Source organism: Anser brachyrhynchus (genome assembly GCF_964034855.1).
Source record: "Anser brachyrhynchus genome assembly, chromosome: 3".
Classification (NCBI taxonomy): domain Eukaryota; kingdom Metazoa; phylum Chordata; class Aves; order Anseriformes; family Anatidae; genus Anser; species Anser brachyrhynchus.
The window spans coordinates 99,871,047-99,883,861 of NC_137696.1; the positions used below are offsets into that span (position 1 = coordinate 99,871,047).

The 12,815-nt window shown below is 43.3% G+C and overlaps 1 protein-coding gene across 25 annotated transcripts in view; it reads left to right on the forward strand.

The window, feature by feature from the left end:
- Positions 1–12,815, forward strand: part of DST (dystonin) — a 306,416-nt gene that overhangs the window by 27,016 nt on the left and 266,585 nt on the right. For 19 of the 25 annotated variants that reach the window (XM_080584837.1, XM_080584827.1, XM_080584857.1 and 16 more), the window contains one exon: positions 5,596–5,803. In XM_080584837.1, coding sequence (XP_080440963.1) covers positions 5,596–5,803 — 208 coding nt within the window. The other 6 variants (XM_080584845.1, XM_080584848.1, XM_080584846.1 and 3 more) reach the window with 4 other exon arrangements.

The following is a 12,815-nucleotide window of genomic DNA, read 5'->3' on the forward strand; positions in this document are numbered from 1 at the left end:
TTCTCTTAGCCCATTGTCAGTGGTAGAAATTGCTGAGACCTGTGGAGATTACTGTGGCAGTATGTGAACCCTCAGCTCATCTCACTGTTAGCAGGGAATTACAAATGTGGAGCATCTCTCAACTTGTTGCTCCTGAAAGAGATCACCAATACCTGAAGTAAATGGAACAGAAACTCTAATCTCTGTGGCATAATATTCACTAATTTATTGTTATTTTGTTAAGTTACAGAAGACAGTATCACTTCAGACCATAAGTACTTGATATCTAGTGTATCCCCGTAGTAGAGAGAAGTGATACACAAGCTGCATTGTGGTTTCTTTTGCCTCCATTGCACGTCTCATCCAGCGACTACTTCAGTATTTTATCCGATTATTACTTAAAGCAGACTGCATAAGCAGTTGTGGGAGCAGGGATCATAACGCAGCACTTTCCTCTTCCCGCAGAGAGCCTTGATGGCTCTGATGCAGATCGCTGCACTCTTTTTCTCTTTCTGCGCCAAGAAGTCTTGAACTCTTGAACGAGGTACTGTGTTGTCCTGGGTGAGCACATTTTTCTGTCTACTTAGTTCTGACCAAAAAACTCAGTTTTGCATCACTTGAGTTTTCGATGGTTATCCAATTAGCTTGAAGTTAGAAAAATGTGTTGTAATATCCAAGTACATATGTGGATCTAGTCCTTTATGCACCGTGGAATTTCATGTCCTTGAATAACACACTTATTTTCTTCTTGCCTCCTTAATTTTTTTTTTCCAAAGTGGAGGAATGGTAGAAGTTGACTGACAAGCATCTAGAAAAGAACCCATCTCTTTTTGAAAGCCTATGAAAGTATCAGGATTTCCTTTTATAAATACAATCACAGGCTCAAAATACATGTTATGCATGTGATAGAATAAACACTGAATGCTTATTTCCGTCTCCTCTTGCCTTTAAGAAAGACAGACAATGTAAATTATCTCTACAAAGCAATAATTTGTCTTCATGAAAAACCTAACTGTTCACTAAGGTAGTTTAACAGAGAACCAGACCTTTGATGCTTAGGAGGTTGGTATTTAGAGTATTTGCCCTCCACTTTTCTACTTTATAACTTTATATACAAAGCCAGGAACTAGTTATGTTTGCATATCCCGGTAGTGTAGGCACTTTCAAACATGGATGTCCTCTTAAATGACTGACACAGAACTAGAAGGAAAATACTTATTAAATACAACTGAGACCCCACTGGTGGATTTTCTTTCTCTTTCTCTCTTCCTTTCTTTGTCAGCATAGTTGGTTTTACATTGCCCTTGTTTGTACTTTCATTTCTGTGTCTTTTTTGAATTTTGATAATTTCTGACAACATACAGTCCCAAGGGGCTCACGTAGCCTGATTACATACATTGGATGTTTTGTATTCTGCATGGCATTATCATCTAATCAGGTTAAACTGGTAAAGATTTACTAATGGGAACATTCAGTTGCCCTAGATTTTGTCTTAAATTTACTAAGTAATTTCACTTTAAAAGTTGATCCACTTTAATATCATTCAATCTGGGATGTTAAAAGACAAAAATAGCATGTTATACTCAACTGATATCTAAGTTATTCTAAATTAGGAGGAATTTTGTTGAAACACATTCAGTAAAACCATGTTTCTTTATATCTGTTCATGTTTACTCATTGTCCACAGTGAGCATGATGAAGGAAAAGAAAATGTATTCCTGGAATTCTGCGATAGTTTAGTATGAATGAAGTACAAATAACTCTTAACTAAACTGAGAATTTAATCTCAGTCAGAAACACGAAGCAATGTTGAGCTTTACTTCCCAACAGCTTCCAAAAAACAGCCTGAAAGGACCCACTGCAGTGGAAATCCTTCTTAAAGATAAGATGGGAAAGTACAGCATACCGATAACTCCTACTGCTTTATCAGAATTCAGCTGGCAGCGCAATCTCCAACGTCATAAAGATGGAGAACATTTCCAGTATGATTCGGTATCAGCCTCTTAGCTGCTTTTGCCAGCTCGATTGCTTGACAGAATTCAAAAACTGCTAAAGTAAATCTCTGCTACTGTTTCCCCCTTGAGGAATGACAGTGCAAATCCCACTGGTGTTCTGGAGGGTATCAGATCCTGTAGGTGTGGCTTCTCCGGTACATGGTGCTGTGTGTTAGCTTACGCTGCTTTCCAGCTGCACCATCTTTCACCTGTTTTCCACTTGATCATCTGCAGTGCCTTACCTACAACAAACGATCCTTCTTTCCCTCCTCAAAGGAAAATCACGACTTGATACCTCGCCAAATCCCTTTTACAAGAAGCATACTAACGCTTCTTTGAAATCATCCCCATTACTGGAAACTGCCGTGCTTTTATAGCACAGTAGCAGGCCTGACTCTCCGCTGCTGCAAGTCACCTGATTTCAGAGAAAAACCGAGATACTGGCAGCAACGAATGCTGCTCTCCTGAATGCTGTGTGGCCCCAGCCGCTCTGCCTCCTGAAACACAGCAGCGAGGAGACTGCGTGCATTTTGCACCCCCCTGTGGCCCTGACGGTGAGGCGATGCATTAAATTTAATCCTGTACTTCTAATGCGGACAAAACTCATCTTAGATTTGCTTATGTATGACCAACAGGCTTCAATGCACAAGCTGTTAGATGCATAAATATTATGCAAATTCACTGGTTCCCCCTGACCAACAACAGAGGCTACAGATAAATCCTTAGTCTAATGAGCAGAAGGAATGCATAATCGGAGGCATAGAATAAGCAGCTATAGCAGCTGGAGTGTGACCCTACGGGCCTTCCAGCTAAGCAGGGTCAAGCCCTGACCCTTGTTAAGTCTCAGGGTAGGCTAAGTAAGGATGTGCCTGATCAATATTTTGGTGGTTATAAAAGACACTTCACCCGTGACCAAAAAATGCGTCATGTATTACTAACAGGTATGTTTTCCCCTTGCATACAGTGATGTGCTTTATAGAAAAATAACAGAAGTGCCTTACATATTTTGATTTTAATACAATATGACCAATTTTTTTCTTGTTCGATCCTAATCAGCCAGGAACCCTTTTCAGGATATCGCAGGTTTTCTGATTTTTTTTTTCTTTAAATTGGTGAACATGTTGCTGTAATCATGGAATGCTTATTCAGGTCTTACTGCTATGGCATGGAAGACGTGTTTGCTAGAAACAAACAATCCAGCAGAAGGACTGTTAAGCATGTTTTGAACAGCGGCTGTGCAAAAGAGAATAATTACAGACTTCTTATCAAAGCTGTAAATTTACTCAAGCAAAGCTAAGCAGTTGTTCAACTTCATTATAAACGTCTTTGTAATAGCAAAGTCCAGATTCTTAAAAATACTCAGGTGTTCAATAGCTCTGTGTATGCATTACTCAGAAATATCTCCATGCTGAGTAAAAAATTTAGACTGTAATTAAGTTAAAAGTTGGCATTACCGTGGCTTCTTAGATGCAAGTTTGCCAGACCTCCCTACTATGAAAAATTTCTTTCCAAGAATCCTACCTTTTTTTTTTTCAGAAAATGAGGTAACGTGATTCCTGAAGAGTTAGTAAGCTAAACTGGGTTTTGTTCATTAGTTTTGTTAGTGCGTGCATTAAGTAAGGTTGAAGGACAACTTAAAAGAGCAGAGCTAATTGGAATGCACATGGATGCCAAAGACTGTTCTACCTTTGCCTGCTGAGTTTAATTTCTCAAAAATGTGGGAGCTGGGTCTTGTCACAGAGCTTATCTTCCAGTATAGCAGCACAGCTGACCAGAAGCACAATCTCCTTTTTCCTAAAATTGACCTCTCAATAGAGGGTGTGGCACGTTCAGTGGTACGTATGGAACCGTCCCTTGACGGTGCTCTTGGTTTCTAAGGGTAGAAAGAGCTTTAAAATCGGTTATTTAAACAAACAAGAATGACTATTAAGGTCTCTTTTGAGAAAAGGGATACTTACTGGATAAAAATTAACATGTTCTTTTAAAGGTAAACGTAGGGTTGAGATTTCTTTCTCTGAAGCTTCAGTAACAACTGGTATTTTACTTTGTCCTTGTATGTTCCCAGCTGCTATCTAAATACTAACAAAGTATCACTCCAGCACCCTCCCAACACCATGGCTGGGCTCTTTACAGTTTGCATGTTAAAAGCTAGAAATGCAGAACGTGAAGACATTGCACGGCAAAATCTGTCTCCGTCTTCATGTGTGACCCAAAAATACTGAGGATTACTGAGCAGCCAAGAGAGGGATGCTCAGCGCTGGGATTAAAGGGAACACTTTCTCTTTCATTGCAAAATCTGGAGCTACGGCCAGGCGCCAGGAAACCCCATCTGTGCCAAAGCACATCGCAGGCCCCGTTACGGCAGCGGCACAGCCGGCTGCCCTCCCTGCCCCGCAGCGGGCTGCCAGCAAGACACCTGCCTGTGACCCTCACGATTTATGAGATTCGATGAAGAGTTTTACCTTCCTGTATAAACTGGCAGCAAAATGTTTCTGGCTCCTTGAACTAATTGCAAAGCTAGTTGGGGCTGGGATCAGGCATCTCCTGTTCCTGTTTATCTGTGCTACCTGGTGTTTTCCCTTTGTCACCGTACAGAATGGAAATTTAGCTGTTGTCTTTATGCATCCCTTCCCTCCCTCCCTCCCCTCTGAACTTTACCATCAAGCACTGTAAAAAGAGAAAAAAGGATTAGCGTGGAGATGAATGACGTGGCGAGGAGCACCCAGTGATAAGGGAGACCCTCTTATTCAGCAGATTATTTACCAGTATATCACGGGCAGTTTTCTGCGCAGCATAGCGTGCACCTATATATAACCCAGAGTTGTTACTCTGGGTTATGCAATTTTTCTAAGGGTGAAATACCCCCAGTGTAACCATAAAGGTTTGTTTCTCTATCCCATGAAAAGCAGCAGTGGATCTGTTCAGACGGCAACAGTAAATTTTACCGGATCCTAGTCACAACACAATTTCTTCTGTAATTTTAAGGTGCCCTCCCCACAGAAGACAGAGGGCTACGCAACAAGGGAAGCCTTAAAATCCTAGCACCTTTAGTATTAAAAAAATATATATAAATGGAATCTAGATGGGTTGGAGGAGGGCTGTCTCTGCAAAAACCGAGTGCCGTGAGGTGGGCAGCCCCCAGACCCCCCAGCCCCCAGCGTCCCGCCCAGCGCAGCGCCGGGGAGGTGCTGAGGGCCCGCGGAGCTGCCTGGAGGCGCGGGTGCGCAGCCCTCCCTCGTCCTGGCGGGGGAGCCAGACGCTGCCGATTCGCAGCCCGGAAGGTTTTTTTTTTTCTTGTTGTTGTCGCTGCTGCTGGCTTCATTGTGGGGGAAGCCGGAGGACCGCTGGCCAGCCGGTCGCCCACGATGCTCCCGCATCCCCCCTCCCCAGTGCGCTTCCCCTAGAGGCTGCTTTTTTTTTTTTTTTGGGGGGGGGGACACCTCACACGCACCCCTCCATCACCACCACGTTCCCAGCGATGGTGAGCGGCGGTCCCCTGCCCTCGTTATAATTATCGTTATTATTTTTACTTGCCTCTTTCCCCCCCCCGAGGAGGGGGGACCCCGGGGGCCGCCCCCGCAGCGTCCCCCCCCCGTGTGTGTGTGTGTGTCTCCCCGCGCAGAGCTCCGGCCACGCGTCCCACCGCTGCTCCATGTCGTCGTCCGCCGATTTCTCCGACGAGGAGGACTCGAGCCACAAGTCCGGCACGGTGTCGCCGGCTCCGGGGGACACCCTGCCCTGGAACCTGCCCAAACACGAGAGGTCCAAGCGCAAGATCCAGGGCGGCTCCGTGCTGGACCCCGCCGAGAGAGCCGTGCTGCGCATCGCCGGTAAGGGGCGACGGGGGGGGGACGGGGAGGGACAGGGCGCGGGGGGACCCCCACACAGCCGGGGAGCGAGGCGGGGTGACTAAGCTCTTTGCCCGGCCTTCACGGATGGATGGATGCCCGCAGGTGCAGCGGGCGAGGCGCGGGGCGAGCCCGAAGCCCCCCTCTGTGTCTCCCCCGTGCCCCCTCGTTCCCCCGGGGGCGGCCATTTCCTAGCCGCGGGGCGCGTCCCCCCTCACGGCAGCGGCCCGGCATGGCGATAGCCGGCGCCGGCCGCGGGGAGGAGGCGCTGAGCCGCCCGGGGAGGGCACTCGGGGGCTGGCGAGGAGACGAGGGGAAGGGGCCGGGGCCAGGACCGAGGAGCGGCCCCAGGGCAGCAGCAGGGGGCGGCCCCCACCCGGCCTCAGCCCCAGCCCCAGCCCGGCCGCCCCCTGCTGAAACCCGAGCGCCGCGGCCGGGCGGGGGCATGGGCGTTTCCTCGGCCGCCTCCTCCTCCTCCTGCCGCTAGCAGCCCCCCCCGCCCTTCTTCTTTTTCTTTTTTTTTTTTTTTTTCCCTATTTTTTTTTTTTTCCCTTCTCGCTGTCTGGAGCCGAGCTGGGCAGCGGGCAGTGCGCGCTAGCCCCCAGCCATGGCCGGCTACCTCTCCCCCGGCGCGTACTTCTACGCCGAGGAGCAGGAGTACCTGCAAGCCTACGAGGATGTCTTGGAGAGATACAAAGGTAGGGCGGCCCCACGGACACCGACAGACACACGGACACCGGCAGGTGCCCTGCGGGTCCCACACCAAACCAGTTCTGGTGGGCGACGTGTGTGTGACTCCTCGCCTTGAGACGCGGTGATGATGGTGATTTTTCCCCCGAGTGAAACGCGGACAGTGTTTTACGTCTCCGTGGCCATTTATCTTTGGAGCTTATCTTTCACCTTGCGTTGGTAGTCGGGCGAAGAAGGATCTTGGTTTATATGGCACCTGAGGTGGTTTCTGTTATCGCTGAATGCGGGGAAAAATAGGGGAAAATAGAAACGTTTGCCACAACATCGATGCATGCGACTAAATCTATCCTATTAGACATGTAAATTACATTGCTTTTTTAATTAACTGGGATGGAGGAGGCGGTTTAGGAGACGTGATGGCTGACTGTTTTGCAGTACATTCGCTAACACTGAATCTGAAAGCGTTTTTTCAAAAGTGTTACGGGTCTGATTTTAATTAAAGTAAAAAGGTATGGAGTTACCGTTCAGATTGGATCCGCGTCCCAGAAATAGTTTTCACAGCGTGTCACGGCTGACAGTTGCTGTGCTGAGTCCTTCTGCGATATTTGGGGAAAAGATTGGTTGGATTTTATATCTGAAGCATGTATTTTGAAGGATCGTGGTTTTTCAGCTGTGTGCTTCCAGGCAGTTCTGAAGGTTTTAGGTAAATGGTTCCCACTGATGGGAATGGGAGTGGCACAGTTTAAGACAGCTTGATTCGAAGATATCGATAGTGGATTTTATTTGATCCTGGTTGTCATTGGTAAGATTTTGAAAAAAAAAACAAACACCTACAGATGGTTGTCGTGAAATGGGAACTTCTCAGGTCTGAGAGTACTTTATACCTGTGCCACTTGCAATCTCGTGTGTCATTAACAGTATTGACTAATGACTTCTTTGTGTCTGTTGCCCATTGTGTCAATGCAGCTATGGAGCATGTGCACTATTTCAGTACTGAAATGCATTAGTGCATTTTAGATGAGGAATAATTATGGTTTGGAACAGATCGTCTTCAAAAGGACATCTTTATTCTATGCTGTCCCTATTTTTTATCAATTACTTCATATGAGGCTGAATTAATTTTTGCAAACAAAAAAAAATGCAAGTAGACATCACATTGTAAATTAAAAAAAAAAAGAACACTGAGAAAACTTGTTTTTCTATCCTGGTTCTAATTTAAAGCACTGCTGTTCTGCTTTAGATTACTTTTGATTTGCTGCTGTACTCAGGTTTAATAAGGTTTGGTCTCATACCAGTTTGTCGACTAGCTTAAAAATCTGGGAAAGATATTAGGCCTAATTTTCCCAATTTCAGTGAGAGTTTTGTCTGTGTAGAGACTGAAACATTTGTTTTTCAAGTGTTAGTGGATAAATGGATTTTAGTTAAAATAAACTCCTAAAACAAATTCATGTTTTTATTAGAAATAAATTCGGGAAATACTTGACTTTTTTTATATTGTGGGGGCCATGTCAGGTCCGTCAATGTGCTAGTTTTGGTGATAGCTAAATCCTGAAATTGTTCAGAAGGATCCACTTTCTGCTGTCTTAATTTTTAGTGTCATTTTGAGTGCATCAGTGTGCTTTATTTTGCTGTTTGAGGTATGCTTTATTCAGCCATTGGGAGCAAAGGTAAAGGTTTGGACTTGTTTTAATTACAATGTATTGGAAGCCTGGAAAATGCATTATTTTTCACAATGTGTTTCCAAGCCGCTCATGATTTCCCATCGAGTCCCAGTAGTATGACTTCACTACAGTGATTGTTGTTCTGACGACTTGCTATGGGAGCTGATCTAATCAGAAAAGAATTGCTACAATATATGCTTTGAAGAGGGAGTGCCATTTCTCTGAATTTCCCAGTTTTGTAAACACTGCCTTTATTTGTTTTCTTAATCAAATGCAAAACATATTGATTTTAGGGTTTTAAGGTGAGCTTCAATGAGTAATATTAATGCTAATGTTTCTTTTTTTTTTTTTTTCCCTTTTCCTTTTTACAGTCTGCAGAATGCTCTTGTATTCATCTGGGGCATTATCAGGGTGCCAAATTATCTATGCCCCAGCTGTTGAGTACTGTAACTAGCAGAGTCAGCTGTACAAAATTCATTGCCTGTCTTGGAAGGCTTGGAATCATATGATGCCTCATCATTAAGACATGTGGGCCTTTTGATTTAGGGAAAAAAATAACAGTCCTGTTCAAATGTAGAGAAGTCAGATTTTGCTCTCCATCTTTTTCTACAGCCAAAGTAGGCTGCAGGTCAGAAAGGCTGTGCAAAACAAAGGACGTTGTTGCTTTAACTGTCGAAACCAGGATATTTTTATGTCTCCAAATTCTGGCTGCTGACCACATCCCTGGCTGTGACAGTAAATAATCAGGCAACTGTTCGCTAGGTCTGTGATAGCACAGAGGAGCTGTTTGCTATGGGAGAAAACGTTGTTTTCTGATTCCTGGTCAGTTCAGTCACTGGCCATCATATTTTTCTTCTTGATTCACATAGCAACTCACTGGCAGTATTTCAAAGCGTTTTGATGGAGAGGCAAAAAAAAAGTCACGTTATCTCAGATGATTCAGAAATCGTGTTGAATCAAGCTACATATTTAGGGCAAAAATCGCTGCTTTGTCAGTAGCATCTATAGAAATTCAGAGGCAAAGCCTCTATTGCGATAGGAGCGATGATATGTCTGGTATATTTCATCAGAAATATTTGACACATTTCACATCTTGTTTCTGATAGGAAGAGGAGAAGTAACACAAATATAACTAACAGTTCAGCTTTGTCTCAAAAACTATTATTTTATTGCTCAGGAGGTTGTAATGAACTTTAAAAATTAGTCTTGGTGCTTTGTACGTCATACCACCATTGCCTGGGAACAAAAATTAATAAAGTTATTGTTAGCTGCTCCTGGTAAATAGCTTCTCCCTTTGACTTTTTGATAAGCAAATGTCCAGTAGTATTTTGTATACATTTAATTTAAAAAATATTAGATGCCATCTCAACCAGATGGGGTAGGTATAGTATGCCTTGTTGCATTCCAACATGATTTGAGCATTAAAGGTTTGAAGATCTCCAGTTTAAAGATCAGAGTCTTTAAGTACAGTGCATTCATTAGATTTGCTCTGGCATAAATCTTAAATAATGCACCAAGAATTAAACTTACGACCCCTCCAAAACTGTATTTTTCAGTGCAGGTAACAAATACTTAAATAGGAGTTGTAACAGCCCTCTTTTTCTGCAAAATTTTGAACAATTACACAATCAAGTTGCCTCCCTTTGACATCATTGTTGAAATAGGAACACCTCATAATGACCCTGTGATTGCTGTCTCTGAAAAAGAGCTAATTCATAGTGTTAAGTATTAAATCACAGTTATTCAAGAATATTCTTCAACTGTATGAACTATAGAAGTTTAAAATATGTAAGGCTTTCTGGTCCATGCAGACTTATTACAGCTGTGAATTTTGGCTCTATAGGACTGGCCTAACTAGCTGCTGACAACAGGAAAGGTATCGCATAAATGTTTTCCTTAGGTTGGATGCCTGACCGCTGCTTCCTTAGACTGCTTGCTGCAGGAGGGGCAGGTCTGGGACTGGGCACAGCTCAGGTTGGGTTGTTTAAGATGTGTTTTGTGTTTCAGTATTGGTGTTTCTTGGTTTGAAGAAATCTGTCACACCACGAACTCAGCTGAAGCATAGCAAGCAGGTCTGTTTTCTGTGCTCCGAGAAGCAAGTCAGAGGTGGGCAAGAGCTAGCAAGTGATCTGTTGTGCTTTGTTGCCTGTGAGGGGTTCAGACGTAACACAATCTGCCTGTCATAGTGCTCGATTGAGGGTAGCTTCAAGAAAAGCTGTTCTGACATTGTGTGGGGATGGTTTTTGAATTCAGATTGAAAATGGGGTACTTGTCATCTGTCTCCTTTAACCAGGATTAAACCTGAATTCAGGAAGGGACCATTTACTCAGAACAGTTTTTTGTATGTCTGAAAACAAAAAGCTGCAGTGTTTCAGGAATTTGGAGGCTCCTAAATGTGTTCAGTATCAGACTTAGTCCTAATTCTGAAATCTGTGAACTGCTGAGACTCCTTATTTATACTCTGAACTCAAGGGCCTTAAGCGACAGCCAGCAGAAATCTTGTTCTATGCTCCAGGCTCTGAACTAATCAAACCTTCTGCTTCAGGGCTTCTGATTTTGAATTCAGAAATACCCGAGTGAGTAATTGACTTGACGCTTTTAATTTATTTTCTTTCTTCTGTGGCATTAACAAAAACCAGTGGCATATAGGTGTTAGTTTTGTAGGGTGTATGAGGAATTTCCATCTCCGGTGGTTTTGTCACACCTCATTTCAGGTGCTGCTAGCTTCTAGCCTTGAAACCGATCACCTCTTTATTTGGACAAATAGGATTGTTCTTTTGTTGCACAGTGCAGGGTGCGCGTGGATTATCTGGCTGCACATCACCTAATCCTATTTTTGCCACCACCCAGGTATTCATCATGGTGACGTAGTTTCACCTGTTCCTTGCACGTGTCCTACAGCAGTTCAGCCTCCTGAGAACAAATTTGAGCCAACAGAAAGTCGGTTCAGTTAAGGATGGAAATGTAATGGCGTTTGTGGTATGAAGTCAGACAAAATTAATGGACGCTGTGTAAAAAATGTACGAATGCACTTTTCCTTGGTTTCAACATTCCTTCTTCTTTAAGCAACAAGTTCTCACTGACGTTTTGGTTCATACTGTGTAGAGACAGGATTTTATTCAGTGCATCTCATCCTAAATATGAAGCAGATCTTGCTGAGTGGAGTTGTGTTCACTTGAATTAAGTCGAAGGGGTCTTGATTTTGGGGGGATAAAATACTGAGAACCTGAATGCTAGCCAATTCAGCAAGGCTTTGTCTGTGTAGAGGTCTCAAGGTTTGGATGGTGGTTTCTGAAGTTGGGTTGGATGGTATGCGTAAGCTGTGGTTCTGTCTCTCTGGCTTTAAAAGATACCTGCTTGGATGACTAAGGCAGGCAGAATTTGGCCATCGGTTCAAGTATCTTTGGTACGTGAATTGGGGCAGAGATCAGTAAAGGTCTGTTGTATTGCCTTTCTGGTACTTCCCAATTTGCACTGAGTCAGAAACACCTTTTAAATAGCAATCACAGGAATATTCCATTATGCTTTTTTTTTGGTCCAAACCAGGAGATGTTGAAGCATGGAAAAAATAAATTTCAGTCATCGCTGTGTTAAAAGGCTTGTTTTGGCCCAGTTTATGGTTTTGGGTAAGGGGGGATTAGTTATTTGCTGTGATCTAGTTCGCTAATCTCTAGTGATCTTTTGCATGAAAACCAGATTATGCATTCTTTTTTTTTCCTCTACACTATTTAAAAGGTGCCTATTTTGAAGAATTTATTCCACCTTTTTGCTAGAACTTCAACATGTATTTAGAATTCAGTGCTTTGTACTGAATAAAAATGGGCTTATTCACATGCTTAAAGTTAAGTGCAAGTATTTTATATGTTCAGGCTTAAAAGAATAAAGTTTTGTAAATGTCAAATATGAATGCGGCTTATTGCTGCATGCCTGAAATGTTTTCTGTAAAACATCATTAAAGCCATTTAATTTAACAAAGCCGTGATTTTTCTGTGGTGGGTGAAAATATTCATGTGCTGAATGCTGGTAGTCAACCCAGCTTTCAAACAGGTGAAACAATGCTCACAAAGACAACTCAGTCCACTGGTCAGATCCTGAAGGGCACGTTAATAGCCAGATCTTACAAGTCGATCCGTGTAGGCAGACACCGGTGCTTTTGTGAGTTTTGGTGATCCACCCACACAAGCCCCTTCCTAAGATCGGGGCCTGAGTAAAAGCTCCGTCTTTAACAGGGCATACTCTTGCTGAGGTCAGTTATCCCTTAGGACATTAGACTTTAGCCTTAGCTGCAATGAAAGTAAGTTAGCATGTTTCCGGATTTAATTTTATTATGCTTGTGTATACGTCATTTTGCTGCAGAATGTCATCTATCAGCTTTTTCATCTTTTTTATTTTTTAGGGTGCATTTTAAGCAAGTACAGTTACACCAACAATATCTGCAAATAAATCCGAGAAAGGACAAGGATTCTGAGCAACTATATCGAGGGTTAAATTCTGCACATTGCAATTACACAATTAGTGTAACTATTTCTGTAAGACAAGGAGGATTAGGCCTCTGATGGGCTTTTCAGTAGCATAGGCCAAAATCTGCTGTTGATTATAGCCACATGGCCTGTCTGAACTTGGTTGGCTCTTACATATATTTT